Source organism: Xyrauchen texanus, chromosome 35 (assembly GCF_025860055.1).
Source record: "Xyrauchen texanus isolate HMW12.3.18 chromosome 35, RBS_HiC_50CHRs, whole genome shotgun sequence".
Taxonomy (NCBI): Eukaryota; Metazoa; Chordata; class Actinopteri; order Cypriniformes; family Catostomidae; genus Xyrauchen; species Xyrauchen texanus.
Window position 1 is genome coordinate 34,094,870 of NC_068310.1, and position 16,135 is coordinate 34,111,004.

At 40.4% G+C, this 16,135-nt stretch overlaps 1 protein-coding gene across 2 annotated transcripts in view; it reads left to right on the plus strand.

Moving 5' to 3' along the window:
- The window catches only part of src (v-src avian sarcoma (Schmidt-Ruppin A-2) viral oncogene homolog), a 63,515-nt gene that overhangs the window by 20,580 nt on the left and 26,800 nt on the right, over nucleotides 1-16,135 (plus strand). For both annotated transcript variants that reach the window (XM_052106407.1, XM_052106408.1), the window contains exon 2: nucleotides 14,433-14,676. In XM_052106407.1, the coding sequence (XP_051962367.1) occupies nucleotides 14,436-14,676 (241 nt within the window). In that variant the 5' untranslated portion in view covers nucleotides 14,433-14,435. The remainder of the gene's footprint in view (nucleotides 1-14,432; nucleotides 14,677-16,135) is intronic.

Genomic DNA, 16,135 nt, shown 5'->3' on the forward strand with positions numbered 1-16,135 from the left:
ACGCGTTCTAGATTATGAGTGGTATGTGCCTATTATAAGATTGTTTTATGGTGCTTGTAAGCCTTTTTGAATCTTGAAAGCTCCAGTTCATTGTAATTGCATGGAAATGATGCAAGTAGTAGAGGGGCACAAGACGCTAGTTTGTAATGAAGGAAGGCAACGAACGACTGAAAATCAGATTCATTTACTTGCAAATGTATTAATACATGCTGTTGGTGTGGCGGGCCAGAGCTGGCCTCAGCATGTAAAATATGAGCCACATGCTTGATTCTTTTGCACGTGCCTGATTGCAGCTGTGCACAAGGGAGAAGCTTCCGCTCCAGATATCGTCTGTTCAGCCTTAAATGATTTAATGTGCGTTAGCAGCTGATTAAGGAATGAAAACAGGTTTTAAGACAAATCCACGAGGTAATACAATATAAGGCAAGAATTACAAGGGTTAGTAATTTGAACAAACCTCAAACCCTTTTAACTGTATGTCATCCCATTTAAGCACGCATTGTTTGTGTTACTGACATTAATTATACCTCGAATCATGGTTGTTTACATTTATGCTTTTGGCAGCAATTTTAGCCTGCATTCAAGCAATTCCATGACTGTGAAACGACATTACGTAGTTCCTTACACATATTGTAGCATTCTTGTGGTGAAATGTTCGCCGTGTGGCGCTAAAAGCGAGTTAAATGTTCAACCAAACAGATGAGGCTTTCAACGTTAATGTCAACAAAACCTACCTCCCTACCCTAAACCTAAGCGATAGTGTCATAAAAGCAAATATGACATGAAAAACCCAATTGCTGAAGCAACCACATCATTCTATGACACTTGTAGCTCATGTGATGACTCATGTGACGACTCGTGTTCTTCAGGTCTCCCGGTCCTTTGCGTTGCAAGTGCAATGCGATATCAGTTGAGCTACCGTATGATTTTGATCAGGTCAATGCCAACATTGTGGCTGCTTTTTGCCATTTATATTGATAATGGATGCAGAGAGATGATGGAATTCAAACATGTGCTTCCCAATTGAAAAACCACAGCTAGCAAATGTACTAACTGTTAGATCATGGCTCTGGTAAGCCTATAACTTTTGGAACGTATTTATTTTCACACGGACGTAATAAAAACCCACTAGCTGTGGAAAGGTGACCAGCGTGTGCCAGCAACCACTTGGTCCTTTTGTGATTGCTCAAAGGAGCGTTAATACTGACCTAATATTATCCTGTGTTGAAAAGCAGCCCGACTGATCTAAATGCAGTCTAAGTTCTTTTCTGATTGTCTTGCTGTTTGCAGTGATCCTTCCACCTCTCTCCGAGATCAGACTCTCACCTCCCTTTTCTCCTCAGACACTCCAGGAATTCGAATAATAACTTGCATGGTAGCCCTTGACCCGCTCCCCTCAAATGAAGTAAATATTGACTTGAGCGCCTCCCGCCTCTGTGTTTCTCGCTGACCGCGCAAGCTCAAGGAGTAAGATCTTGGCAGTGTGTGGGGCGTGTTTACCTTCACGGCTCTTAAAATGAAATTAAAATAGGTTTATATGGCTTTATTTTACTTGTCAAAGCAGATATGACAATATTCAGGACAAGCGGCAGAAATTAAACGGACAGTTCACCCAAAAATGACAGTTTTGTCATTATGTTGTATTACTAAACCTGAATGACTTTTTGTCTTTTATGAGGCTTAAAATATAGTGTTAGGCAGAATTTTTGTCTGAATTTCAGAAGTTAATGTCTGACACTGTTCAGGGCCATCCGTAAAACATTGTCCTCTCGGTTTTTGGAGGGTGACATAATCATGTTTGCATAGATAATGCACACACAGCATTGTTATGCCTGATTAATGATTTACTGAACTGTCAGTGATGGTAAAACCTGCATGGTGGTATGTAAACATGGAGCTATATCCTCTTGCATTCTCTTGCTTTGTTGGTGGGTAAACATGTCTTTAGTGAGGAATAGTTCTTAGATTTGCACACCAAACCTGTCTTATTCTGAAAGAGAGAAAGATTTTACACAATCTACCTTGTGTGCTTGATTTACTGTGGCAGAAACAAACCTCAATGGGGGCAATAGAGATACGAGTGAGCTTTAAACCTATACATTTTACCAACTTCAGGCTAGATGCTTTTCAAACCATTGCCCTACTATAACAGTAGGTGACTTGAAAGAGAAAACTGATTGTAGTAGATGGAGAATTTTGCTCTAACGTCTCTTTCAAAGCAAGTCAGTTCACTCTGCGGCCATTTTTGAAACTCTGTTTTCTTATTGATACAAGCAGCAAAAAAGTATCGCTGTCTACTTGAATAAGGAAAGACACCATTTCCAAAATGATCAAACAGAGGCGTAGATTTCAGGGGGAATGGGGGGGATGTATAACAATTTATGGTATCATAAATTGTGTGTCTTTTGCTCAGATCTCACTAAAAACTGCTATATTTCAGGCTGGTCCAGCTAATGCGCATGCAAGTTTTCGAGCTGACTGACAGGCAATATCTGTATCTAACATTTTGATTGGCTCTTTTATAGAAGTGTGAATCTTCACCGGCGTCACGATATGATTCGATTACAATTCAAAGGGTAACGATTCGATTATAAATCGATTCTCGAAGCATCACAATGCATCTTGTCCTCCAATTTCTTTGTCACATAACATAAAATGGCCATTTACATTCAGTATGAGCTGGCACAAATACATGGAATATCCACAAGATAAAACTGTTATATAGTTTTGCAGAGTATCACAATTTAAGAGAACCTTATAAAAAAAAATCTCTTAAAAGCACAAGATAAAAATATTTGGTTCTCTGTAAAACATATTTGATGTGCTTTTTGGAGCTTCAAATTTTGGCAACCATTCACTTGAATTACATGGACCTTCAGAGCTGAAACATATATAAATCTTAATTTGTGTTCTGCAGAAGAAAGTAAGTCATACACATTTGGGATGACATGAGGGTGAGTAACTGATGAGAGAAGGGAGGTAACCCCTGTGACGTGTGAAAGTGAATAAAAGCCGTTGTTTTAGCATTTCTAGTATTAGTTTCACCAGGAAACGGCAGCAATGTGTACATCGAGCAGTGAAAATCATTTAGCAAAACTTTAGTGATAGTAACGTGATTCTACGAGACCACATAGGTAGTAGACTTTCACATTTTCTGAAAAAGTGCTGCTTGCCAATTCAAAACTCACCACCATAATGCTTGGGTGTTGTGGGTGGTTGCTAGGGCATTGCTGGGTAGTTGCTTGGGTGTTGCAAAGTAGTTGCTTACTGACCTAAGTCAAAATAGCTCATATTTCTCTGACTTTGACTGTTCAAATCATACCAAAGGAGCTTATCCACTGTAATGAAACGCTTGATGTCGACCATGCAAATGCAGGAATAACAAGATGGATATCTTTGGCCGTCTGGCATCTGTTGGTCCGACAGACATGGGAAAGACAGAGCGAGAAACTGTGCTTGTGATTTACATTTACATTTACATTTATTCATTTGGCAGACGCTTTTATCCAAAGCGACTTACAAAAGAGGAAGAACATCAGCGAATCATCTTAGGGAGACAGTGGTACAAAAAGTGCCATATTACAAAGTTTCACTATCATCAGAATAGTACACCAAACAGATTTAAGTGCAACAAGAAATGTAAATAATTTTTTTATTTTTTATTTTTTTAGTGACCGGTTAAGTGCTTTTGGAAAAGATGTGTTTTTAGCTGTTTTTTGAAGATGGAGAGTGAGTTAGCTTCCCGGATTGAGTTGGGAAGGTCATTCCACCACCGTGGTATGATAACTGAAAGTCCGGGAAAGTGTTTTGGTGCCTCTTTGTTTTGGTATGACAAGGCGATGTTCCTTAGCCGACCGCAGGCTTCTGGTGGGAACGTAGCTCTGCATAAATGTTTTTAGGTATGCTGGAGCAGACCCAGTGACTGTTTTATATGCCAGCATCAGGGCCTTGAGTTGAATACGTGCATGGACCGGCAGCCAGTGGAGAGAGACAAAGAGTGGTGTAACGTGCTCTCTTAGGCTCATGTTACATGAGCCTAAGACCAGACATGCTGCTGCATTCTGGATCATTTGCAGGGGTCTAATAGCACATGCAGGAAGGCCTGCAATGAGAGCGTTACAGTAGTCCAGTCTAGTTATGACAAGGGACTGAACGAGAAGTTGTGTGGCATGTACAGAGAGGAAGGGTCTTATCTTCCTGATATTGTAGAGTGTAAATCTACATGATCTTGCAGTTTTTGAAATGTGGTCTGTGAAATTTAGCCCATCATCAATGGTTACCCCTAGATTTCTGACCGTTTTGGAAGGCGCAACTGTAGTTGGACCCAGTTGCACGGTGATGTTGTGTTCAACAGCCGGGTTGGCTGGAAAGACAAGGAGTCCGGTCTTGGCAGGGTTGAGTTGAAGGTGGTGTTCCTTCATCCAGGCTGAGATGTCTGCCAGACAGGCAGCAATTCGAGCGGTCACTGTGGTGTCGTTGGGCTGGAAAGACAAGTAGAGTTGCGTGTCATCAGCGTAGCAGTGGTAAGAGAAACCATGTGACTGAATGATGGGTCCCAGTGATGTTGTGTATATGGAGAAGAGAAGTGGCCCAAGCACTGATCCCTGAGATACCCCAGTAAGTAACTGGTGTGGCTTGGATACTTCCCCTCTCCATGCTACCTCAAAGGACCTTTCTGAGAGATAAGAGTTGAACCAGTCAAGCACAGTTCCAGTGATACCCAGTTTAGAGAGGGTGGAGAGTAGGATCTGATGGTTGACTGTGTCAAAGGCTGCAGAAAGGTCCAGCAGAATCAGAACGGATGATCTGGATTCAGCTTTAGCCTGTCTCAGCGACTCGATGACAGACAGCAGGGCAGTCTCAGTGGAGTGTCCACTTTTGAAGCCTGACTGATTGTCATCCAGCAGTTTGTTCTGTGAGAGATCTGTGGAGATCTGATTGAAAACTGCCCTTTCAAGTGTTTTTGCCATGAATGGGATGAGAGAGACTGGTCTGTGGTGTTCTATCTGTGTGGGGTTAAGTGCAGGTTTTTTCAGCAGTGGGGTTACTCGAGCCTGCTTAAATGTAGTGGGAAAAGTGCCTGCGAGAAGGGATGTGTTAATTATGTGTGTAAGTGCCGGTAGGATGGACGGAGAGATGGCCTGGAGAAGGTGTGATGGAATGGGGTCAAGGGAACAGGTTGTGGGGTGGTTGGAGAGGAGGAGTTTAGAGACCTCAGTGTCAGTTAAAGGAGAGAACATAGGGAAAGAAGGGTTGCATACAGGAGCCAGGTGTTTGACAGGGTGTGGTGCTGTGAATGTATTGCTGATGGCTGTAACCTTATCAGTAAAAAATGTGGCAAATATATCTGCTGTCAGTGATGTGTCAGGTGGTGAAGGGGGAGGGCAGAGAAGTGTGTTAAATGTTCTAAACAAGCTACGAGTGTCTGTGGTGCTGTTGATGTTGGTCTGGTAATATGAAGTTTTTGCAGTTTTAACGTTAATTGAAAAAGTTGCAAGCAGAAGCTGATATTTACCTAGATCAGCTGGATCTTTAGATTTCCTCCATCTCCTCTCAGCTTGTGATAAATGTCACAAATGTAAAATGACTGCATTGTGTTGTAAGGAGTCGAGACCTTAGCTTCCAATTATTTATTCAAAGCTGTATAATTACAGTATATTCTTTTTTATTGCTATTTATTAGTCTTTATTTGCCTTTGTTAGGCAGGACAATTAGCGGATGAGATCTGAACATGACTCAAGGAGGACTCAAACCTATGACCCCACGAGAGCACTATGCTACTACTATATGTTGCGTGCTCAAACGCCACAACTGCAGGACGCTATCTTTTTAAAGGAACGGTTCACCCACAAATGCAAATTCTCTTGTCATATAGTCACCCTCATGTCATCCCAAATACGTAATGACTTACTTTCTTCTGCAGGATGCAAATTAAGACTTTTAGAATAATTCAGCTCTGTTGGCTCTTACAATGCAAGTGAGTGGTGACTAGACCTTTTAAGCTTCAAAAAGCACATAAAGGCAGCATAAATGTAATTCAAACAGCTCCAGTGGTTTAATCTATATCTTCTGAAGCTATCCAATCCTAGAAACTATCCCTTTTCACTGTACACCTCACCATTGCAGTCTCTAGGCGTGATCATTATTTCAAGCTTGATTACACCTCCTAGTGCTTGACACATGCACAGAGCACTAGATGGCGGTAGGAAATGTTATCGAGCTTGAAATCATGATCGCCAAGGAGACTGCTGATGTCAAGATTTATAGTGAAAAAGTAGTAATATTTTGGTCTGTTCTCACCCCAAATCGATTGGTCACCATTTACTTGCATTGAATGGACCTACAGAGCTGAAATTTGTGTTCTGCAGAAGAAAGAAAGACATACATATCTGGGATGGCATGACGGTGAATAAATGATTTGAGAATTAACATTAGCATTTTTGGGTGAACTATTCCTTTACATCATTTAGCCATTTTAATTTAAATTAAAAACAAGATCAGCAGACAGATTAAACTTGAATTCAAACAACTTGATCTGATAAGAAAGTGAAAAACATCTAGTGAACAAGTCTGTCAACAGACGGAAGAGCTGAGTAGTAATTCCCATTTGGCTGAAGCTCCTGGGAATCATGTGGGATTTGTAATTCTTTGGCTTTCCTCCTGCATAATTAAGCAAATGCAAAGCCTTTCATCACAGGCCGGACTCACCCTCTCTCACTCGCTGTCTGCAGATTTTTTCCGCAGACTCACGAGGTCCTTGCGAGAACCTGATGCAAAACAGATTCAGCCTGCCTGAGGTGGTTTGCTGGTCTTAGCTTGTCTCCCAACCTGGTCTGGTTGCTGGTTTTAGAGGGGTTTTGGGCACGTATCAGCTGAAAACAGATTAAAGCATACTTTGCCGGTCTTAGCTGGCCTCCTAGTCTGTTTAGGCTGGTCTGGTTTGCTGGTTTTAAAGGGGTTTTGGGCACGTATGAGCTGAAAAACAGATTAAAGCAGACTTTGCTGGTCTTAGCTGGCCTCCTAGTCTGTTTAGGCTGGTCTGGTTTGCTGGTTTTAAAGGGGTTTTGGGCACGTATCAGCTGAAAAACAGATTAAAGCAGACTTTGCTGGTCTTAGCTGGCCTCATAGTCTGTTTAGACTGGTCTGGTTTGCTGGTTTTAAAGGGGTTTGGACACGTATCAGCTGGTCAGGCTGGGAGATTAGTTGGCCAACCAGCGCAGCACCTGAATGGCCAGGCAGAACAGCCTAGTTTATGCTGGTTTAAATAGTTTTATTTTTTTTACAGGAACATTTCCTAACGGCTGAATGTATGTAATGTGAGTATTTTTGGTGAGTACCAGGTTTTTGCAGGTGTTTTGGAATATTTAATCTGGGTGGTTCCCATTTCGCCCTTATGTAAATAACACACATGGCTTCCGGGGAAGATTTCACTATTTTACTCTGTTGATTCGCTTTATTTCCATATATTCCAGAGTTGTTGTGTTTCTTTCCTTCACTTACTATTGCAACTTGCATCTGAACTGAAACACAGTATTGAGGTTTCCCTCTTACATAAAACTCTGGGATTCCCCCAATGCACCAGCAATATATGCGGACATTAGGGACAGTCTTTATTTTACATTTGTGTGTATAAATGGATATACATTATAGTGTATGTGATTTTCCATCTGTACTCCCAGAAATGTTGAATTCTTTCTGCTGTGTTAACATGTTGTGAGGCTCCATGACTTTTGTAATCCCAGTCTGTTCCACGCACGCACGCTCTTTAAACACCCATCAGGACACTTCTTATGCATTTACATGACCACAATAAGCTGCGTTCTCTGAGAAAAACCTAGGTGTGTTGAACCGCTTTCTCTTCATCCCTCAAACGGTGTAAGCCAATCAGCGTTCATGTTTACATGATGTTTCAGAACACTGCATTCTGATACCCTGGAATAAACTGTTTTTTTTAAGTGTGTGTATGTATGTATGTATTTTTGCTATATATATATATATATATATATATATATATATATATATATATTAGTGTTGTCAAAAATATCGATATTTCGATAAATATCGATACTGAAATATCTGAACGGTACCAATACTAATTTCCCTAAGTATCGATACTAGCCGAGCTGTCACTTTCACTTCTCCAAAGGCGCGTTGACAAACACCACACACACTCGCACTCCTCTCATTCGGCTGGTTAAATAGCAAAAGTGAAGTGAATGTAAAGATGGCGAGTGCATGCGGCGCCCACGCGACCAGTTTTGTTTGATAAAGAACACAGCAGGAGTGCTGCTGGAAATATTTTTGATATGAAGCCAGACATCCCAAGTCTCCCGGAAGTTCTGGGAGTCTCCCGCATATTGATAGCTTCTCCCTGATGCCCGCAATTTAGTTCAAAACTCCCGGAATCTATAGCGCACATGCGAGACAGAACATACTGCACGCATAACATAGATAGCGCGCACACAACATACATAGCGCGTGCACGGCAGAGAGGGAGAGAGCGAGAGACCTTATGAAAGGTTCATAACCCTTGACGTTTAAGTATCTTTTGTTGACATTGAGATTGGATTTGATTTGACTTGGAAATACAAAAGATTGCACTTTTTATTTACTTGCACTTTATTGGTTTTTGAATGTATGGCAATCTGAGAGGCTTTTGAACAAGTGCAATACCTCAGGACATTTTGTTCATGTAAAATATACCTCATTGTCATGTTCTAGACAGTTCTACCCTCTTAATATTGTGGCAGTTTTTTTCTCTGTGGTATCGAAAATGGTATCGAATATCGATATTTTTCAAGGTATCGTATCGAAGTTAGAAATTCTAGTATCGTGACAACACTAATATATATATATATATACTGTATGTATGTATGTATGTATGTATTTTTGCTATATATATATACTGTATGTACTGCTAAGTGACCACTTTAATAGGTACACCTACCTATTCATGCCATTATCTATACATCAGCCAATCGTGTGGCTGAAGTGCAATGCATAAAATCATACAGATATGGGTAAGGATCTTCAGTTAATATTCACATCGACAAATAGAATGGAGGAAAATTGGATTTCAGGTTTGAGTATTTCTGTCACCACGCTTTCAGGCATGTTGGCTTCCTTTGTATGCTTGGATCTGTCACCAGTCCGTATATGTAAACGTGTGTGTATACTTGTACTAGCTAGTCTCAGTTGAAACAGGCTGGCTTGGCTCAGCGACACAGCTGCTCAGAGGAATTTCGACACTCCACCCCCACACACTGACCCCCACTGCTCACTGTACTCCATTCCCTGCCCTCTGTCTGTCATACCACTCAAGAATCAAACCGCTGACTGCAAGATTGAGACGATGGCTGTGTGTTGCTGCTGTGGGGAGGGGATGGGGGCATCCTGGGTTCATCCGATCAGCAGGAATCTCCTCAGCTGTTAGATAATAGCACACACACTGCCCCTCACCCCATTTCCACTTGTGACATGAGGCTTTTCCATCTCATAGAAGAGAGACAATCAATGAGAAGTTGTCCTCAGACACCATGTTTGTTAATAATAAAGTGCCAAAATCCCACTCTGTAACATCACTTAATTTACATTTACATTTATGCATTTGGCAGACGCTTTTATCCAAAGCGACTAACAGTGCAATTATTACAGGGACAATCCCCCTGGAGCAACCTGGAGTTAAGTGCCTTGCTCAAGGACACAATGGTGGTGGCAGTGGGGCTTGAACCAGCATCCTTCTGATTACCAGATTACCAGTTATGTGCTTAGACCACTACACCACCACTCCAGTACTTAAGATGTGGTTTTGTTGGCCAGAGGAAAAGTTAAATGTCATTATATTTTATCAAGTCAAGTCTATTATTTGGTGTGCATCAGACAGAACTCGGGCCTAATTTGTGTTTTGGATTAAACTGGATGATTCCTCAGTCTAATCTCAGATTTATGAGGTCAAGATATGTTTCAGGCTTAAGCAATCTCCAGCAGAAAACGCATCGGTTCACTATTTCTACTTGTCTTTCGAATAGGGGGGTCAGTTTATCCAAATTTCTGATGTTGGAATTTGAAATTAGTCGTGCTTGCTAAGGTATACATCACTATTACTATTGCTCATACTTTAGTGCTGTAAACTTTGTACACTGACAATTAAGCTTCGCTGTGTAATTTGTCCCATACCATTTGTGCTACGATTGTGAATCAAGTGGCTTGTTGCGCAGAAGAATGCTAATGGTTTTCTACGCGATCAAATGTCAAATTTGCGCCTGGTAGATGATAAATACAATACATAATGTTGGAATCCCGCTGCACTCTTTCTTCCAATTATCACTCATTAGCAACCCCAATAAGGACATTTCCAGACATGATTGCTGCCTGGACATTCACACCTTGTGGGGCAAATCAGATCTGCTTGCATTTAATGACAGTTTTTGTTGTGGCTGGACATTAGTCAGGCGTTGGACTTTGATTACTCAGAGTGCACTCTAATTGATCTCATTGTGATCTGTGTAGTCAGACGAGGACAACAGAGTAATTAAAGTGAGTGGCATAGTGGGCTAAAGCACATAACTGGTAATCAGAAGGTTGCTGGTTCGACCCCGACAGCCACCACCATTGTGTCCTTGAGCAAGGCACTTAACTCCAGGTTGCTCCGGGGGGATTGTCCCTGTAATAAGTGCACTGTAAGTCGCTTTGGATTAAACGTTATTGCATTAATTCTGCTAACAAGACATGCTTGTTATAGCAGGAAGCTTGTGTGTTTCCCTTGATATATGCACAAATAGATTATATAGGGACAGTAGCACCCATGAATTATAAATGTATGGAGTTTGAAGCATATGGTTGAGGGCATTATAATTAGTCGTTGAAGGTTGTGATGCATGTTTGGTTTTGAGTCCAAAAAAGTTGTTTTCAAACCACTGATTGCATAAGAATTAATTAGGATTAATTAGTTTATGAGGGAATTGTAACAAACTGTTGACTGGTAATGTGTAACTTAAAAATGTAGTATTGTGATGATTAGTGCTGGGAATCGTAAGGAATTGAAAAATTCCGGTTCCTTAACGGTTCCAGTAGTGATGCCAGTAATTCTTTTAGTACCATTTTTTAAAATAATCATTTTGAAATGAGAAAATCTTATTGTTTGTACTACCCTCTGCTGTCTGTTATCACATAATAAGATAATTTCAGATTTCTACATAGCAGATATAACATATCAGACATAAATGTAATGCAATTCTTGTAAAAGGTGTGTTTGCAGACTTAATAGAGACATAATTACAATCCAATAACAGATCCATTTCAGGGTCATTGCAGCTGATATGTCAGGTCTTTAATGGTATAGAGTGCATGACTGAGCGGTATCCTCGTAACTTGTGACTGTAAGGTTGTTGGCATTTGCAGTGAACCTGAAGCGCACGGTCTCAAGTAAAAGCTTCTTAGCAACGGAACTGCTTCTCCTGTGCTCCGGGGCCCTCGGCCATGCTCTGACCCCGCATTTACACTGCTCGACTGAGATTAGTTCTACTCTGCTGTGTGTGTAACAGCTCCACTAAGAGATGGAGCAACGTTAGAGAGCCTCGAGCTGCGAATCCACCAGGGTTTCTGGGAAAAGAGAGTTTCACTTTGGAGAATTTACCATCCTGTGGGCAAGTGGGGGCTTGTGCTATAGGGGTAATGAATGTTTACAGAGAGTAAAAGACTATAAGAAATTGTGTGTGAGGTTTGTGTTGGTGGATGGGAGAGTGTTAAGTGTGTTGGGGAATAACTTATAGTCGTAGATCAGCTAGACGGATTCACTGAACGCCAGTTCATTTGTTCGGACTGTTTATATAAATTGACGATTCAGTGATACGAGTAGCTGCACAAAGTGACCTTTAGGTGCTTGTAGTGTAGCTAGCTACATGAATAGCTTGACTGTAGTTGTGCTACTTTAAGTTATGAGTAGCTTGTAGTTTGAAAAGCTACAGTTTTAAAGTAGCTTCCCCAACACTGTGTGTCTTCTTCTCAAAGAATGTATGAGTGTGCTGGTAGACAGACAGTATGACATGTGAAGGAGTGTGTGTGTGTGTGTGTGTGTGTGTGTGTGTGTGTGTGTGTGTGTGTGTGTGTGTGTGTGTGTGTGTGTGTGTGTGTGTGTGTGTGTGTGTGTGTGTGTGTGTGTGTGTGTGTGTGTGTGTGTGTGTGTGTGTGTGTTTTGGGGGTTTCAGGAGGATCTCATTACAGCGGCTGTCAGTGGTATGTGAGAGGAAACAGCTGAGGGTTCCTGTACTCAGCTAAAGTGAGGTCAAACTGCCACCTGAAGCTACTTTGGGTCATACAAATTCAAAACTTGGATTGAATCTATATTGAAAAATATATTTACATACGTAGTGATGTTTTATCATGTGACTGGCTTTTATAAATCTATGGACTTTTATTTATAAGAGCGATCTGAATTTAAAAATGAGGGTTACATTTACTTAAAAGTTTAGCTTGCTTATTCAGGCAAATCTCACAAAAGTTATGAGATTCTAAAGTTGACAAGAAATGTCATATGTAACCTTAAATGTTTTTTTTTTTTTTTATGATTGAGAAATCATGTTTTTGACCATTAAAGGGATAGTTCACCCAAAAAAGATTAAATGATAAAAATGTACTCACCCCCAGATGTGTATGACTTTCTTTCTTCATCAAAAAACATTTTGAAGAAAAATAAGTGGATGGTGATCTGATTTTTGAAGCTTCAAAAATCACAGATTGTCAGTATAAACGTCACCATACGACTACAGCGGATAAAATTAATTCTTCTAAAGCGACATGATCACTTTTGGTGTGAAAAAGATCAATATTTAAGTACTTTTAAGCTTCACGAGAGGGGTTGGAGTTCAAGCAGTCTCTCATGTGACATATTTATTGTAGCCATGATACCGATAATCTCACATTCTCCACTCGGTTGAGACATCCAGGATGAGCACACAAATGAGCACCAACCAAGCTTCTGTACAGTGTTCCTCCTTCTCACTTGTAAACAGCACTGATCTTCCGACTGTGACGTATGTGCGTCAGTTCTCACGTGTTTCAAATGTCAATGCGATTACGTCACACGCACATACAGCTGCAGAACGGAAGCATAATTTAGAGTTTAAAAGGTACTTAAATATGTATCTTTTTCACACCAAAAGTGATCGTGTTGGTTTAGAAGACATGAATTTAACAGCTGGTGTCGTATGATGAAGTTTATGCTGATTGTCTCTGATTTTTGGAGCTTCAATGGAGAAAATCTCCATTCACTTGCATTTTAACGACCAACTGAGATGAGATATTTTTCTATTTTGTTCTGGTGAAGAAAGAAAGTTATACACACCTGGGATATCGTGAGGGTGATTAAATAATGAGAGAATCTTCATTTTTGGGTGAACTATACCTTTAAAGATCATTAAGAATTTTTGCATTGTGACACAGTAATTTACATTTAGTAATTTAGCTGATATGATTTTGACATAAATTACATAATTTTCATGACAATTGAACATCATAATTTCCCTTAGCCCTAATGTAATATGACATAAATTGTATTATTTAAATTGAAATATTCATTGGTAAAGTGCAGTTTTTATACTGTTTTAAATATGCTGATTTTAATAAGAAAAAAAAATGTGTCCAGACAGAATGATTTTCGTTACTGTATTAGTAATTATATGAGAATTTGAGAGGGATAGGTGCGTAATTGTCATGAAAATAGTCACAGTACAAAAAATCGTAATGGTCATTTTTATTTTATGAAAATTTATAATTCTAGATACAGATAATTTACAATTACATTTATGCATTTGGCAGATGCTTTTATCCAAAGCGACTTACAGTGCACTTATTACAGGGACAATCCCCCCGGAGCAACCTGGAGTTAAGTGCCTTACTCAAGGACACAATGGTGGTGGCTGTGGGGGTTGAACCAGCGACCTTCTGATTACCAGTTATGTGCTCTAGACCAGTACGCCACCACCAGATAAACTTGTACAGTCAATGAATTGTTGTTTAAAATATCTCACTTGATAAAGATATTTGAATGCACTTGTATCACTGTTCATTTGTGTTACTTAAGGAGTAATAGAATATTGCTTGCATACATAGTTTGTGAATAATTGATGAAATCCATGCATAAATCATGTAAACAGGCTAGTCTCTAGAGATGCTGGAATCAGATGGGGTTAAATATTAGTTTGAAGTGTTTTAGTGTTTAGACGAAAATACACCTTGCCATCTTCACCAACATGCGATTGATGCTTTTTCAACTTCATGCAAGGTTGTTGTATTTATAATAAAGAGGCAGGGTTTAAGCGGACTAAACGATTGGAGAAGTAAAAAAAAAAACAGTATCTCAGAAAATGAATGCTTTGGATAATGACAAAGTGGTGTAAACGTTGTCAACTTTAACAAGTCTCTTTGTTCTCCAGGCCATGGGTGGGACCAAGAGTAAACCCAAAGAACTAGGCCAGCGCTCCCGTAGTCTGGACGACGGCACTGGAGGACACAACCACAGTCTCAACCAATCCTCTTTCACGCCCAACCGGAGCCCGACTGTGGATGGCACCAGACGTGGCACCCAGACAAAAATCATCAACGCAGAGCAGGCGCTGTTCGGAGGCGTTAACTCCACAGACAACAGCATTTCCTCACCTCACAGATGCCCGCTAGCTGGTAAAACACTACTATCTAATCAGGGATGGTTGTGTCCGCTTGGTTCTGCTTTTGGTGACTTAAACAGTCAGACTGTTAGAGGAAATGGCCATGAGATTCATAAGTTTGACTATTTTTAGGCTCTTACTCTGACAAAACGTCTACTGACCGGGTTCATGTACTGTCTGATGCATACTGCATGCGTTGGCGAGGGATTTTCTAAAATGGCAAACTCAAATCAAATTGGCCGGTTTAACACAATTGCAGAAAATCAAGATGCACAGGTCTATATCATTCTGCAGGGTCTTAAAGGGGTCATGACATGGGTTTTTTTATTGTATTATTATGTTCCCTTAGGTGCAATTATAGTATTAATATATTTTTTTTTAAGAAAAACTTTTAAAATCTAGTGATTTATGACCTTTTCCCACCCTGTTTCTCATCCTCTGATTCAAACAGTCTGTTTTGGGGGCGTTTTCCATTTAAGATTCAGTGTTAACGCCCACTGTTATGATTGGCTAACGCCAGTGCCTATGTATCAATTATTGACGCCTCCAGCCAGAACAATATGCAAGTAAACTAAGTAAAAACACTGTGATTATTCATAATGAATGAAATTGCGCTTTAAAAAGTAGTTTAAAGTTTAAAATAGATTAGCCTACTTACAGTTTGCGTCGTCGTTGTTCCCAGAATAGTCGGCACGGACTTATCTTTGAGCAACAGTTTTCTGGCAAAGCCAGCATCATATTGAGATTTGTTCTCAAAACAGTCATCCTTAAAATGTACAGAACAAACGCTTAAGTTAACACTGCCGTGACTGGGACGTCCGCAAAAAATAAACTGCATCCATTTTTCCCTGACGTCTGGATCTTTCGGCAGCTTATTCAGAGGTTTTGTTTGACCACAGCCAGGAACAGCACATCTGTGTGGCATCGTAATTTTCCTGTGCACAAGTAGTCTCTGTCAGAGCTCGCTGTCCATCGACTGAACACTTGTGAGGCGCACGGCGATACTGAAATGAGTGTAGTTGTCTTGCGCTTAAAGCGTAGTTATCTTGTGCTGGAGGCGGTCATATGCAAACGCTGGTACGTCACTTCTAACCGTCACGTCACTTCTAACCATGAATCCAGAACGAGCTGTATTTTGAGCTTGATTAAATAAATGATTCGTTTAGAATGGGGAGGACGTCTTAAAATATTAAACTTGCAGGACGTTTTAATGATACAAAGACCTCTTATATACCAAAAGATCAAGGCAAATTTGGTTTCTCATGTCATGACCCCTTTAAAAAAGTTATTAAGCTGCTACAAATCTCCAGTTCCTGAAAACCTATTTGAAGGGTTTGCAGAAATATGTCCAATAAATAATTGGTACTCTTTTTGACGCACCCTTTTTCTCCAAATTTGGCATGCCCAATTCCCAATGTGCTTTTAAGTCCTCGTGGTCGCTGGTGATTCATTACAATCCTGGTGGAGGACGA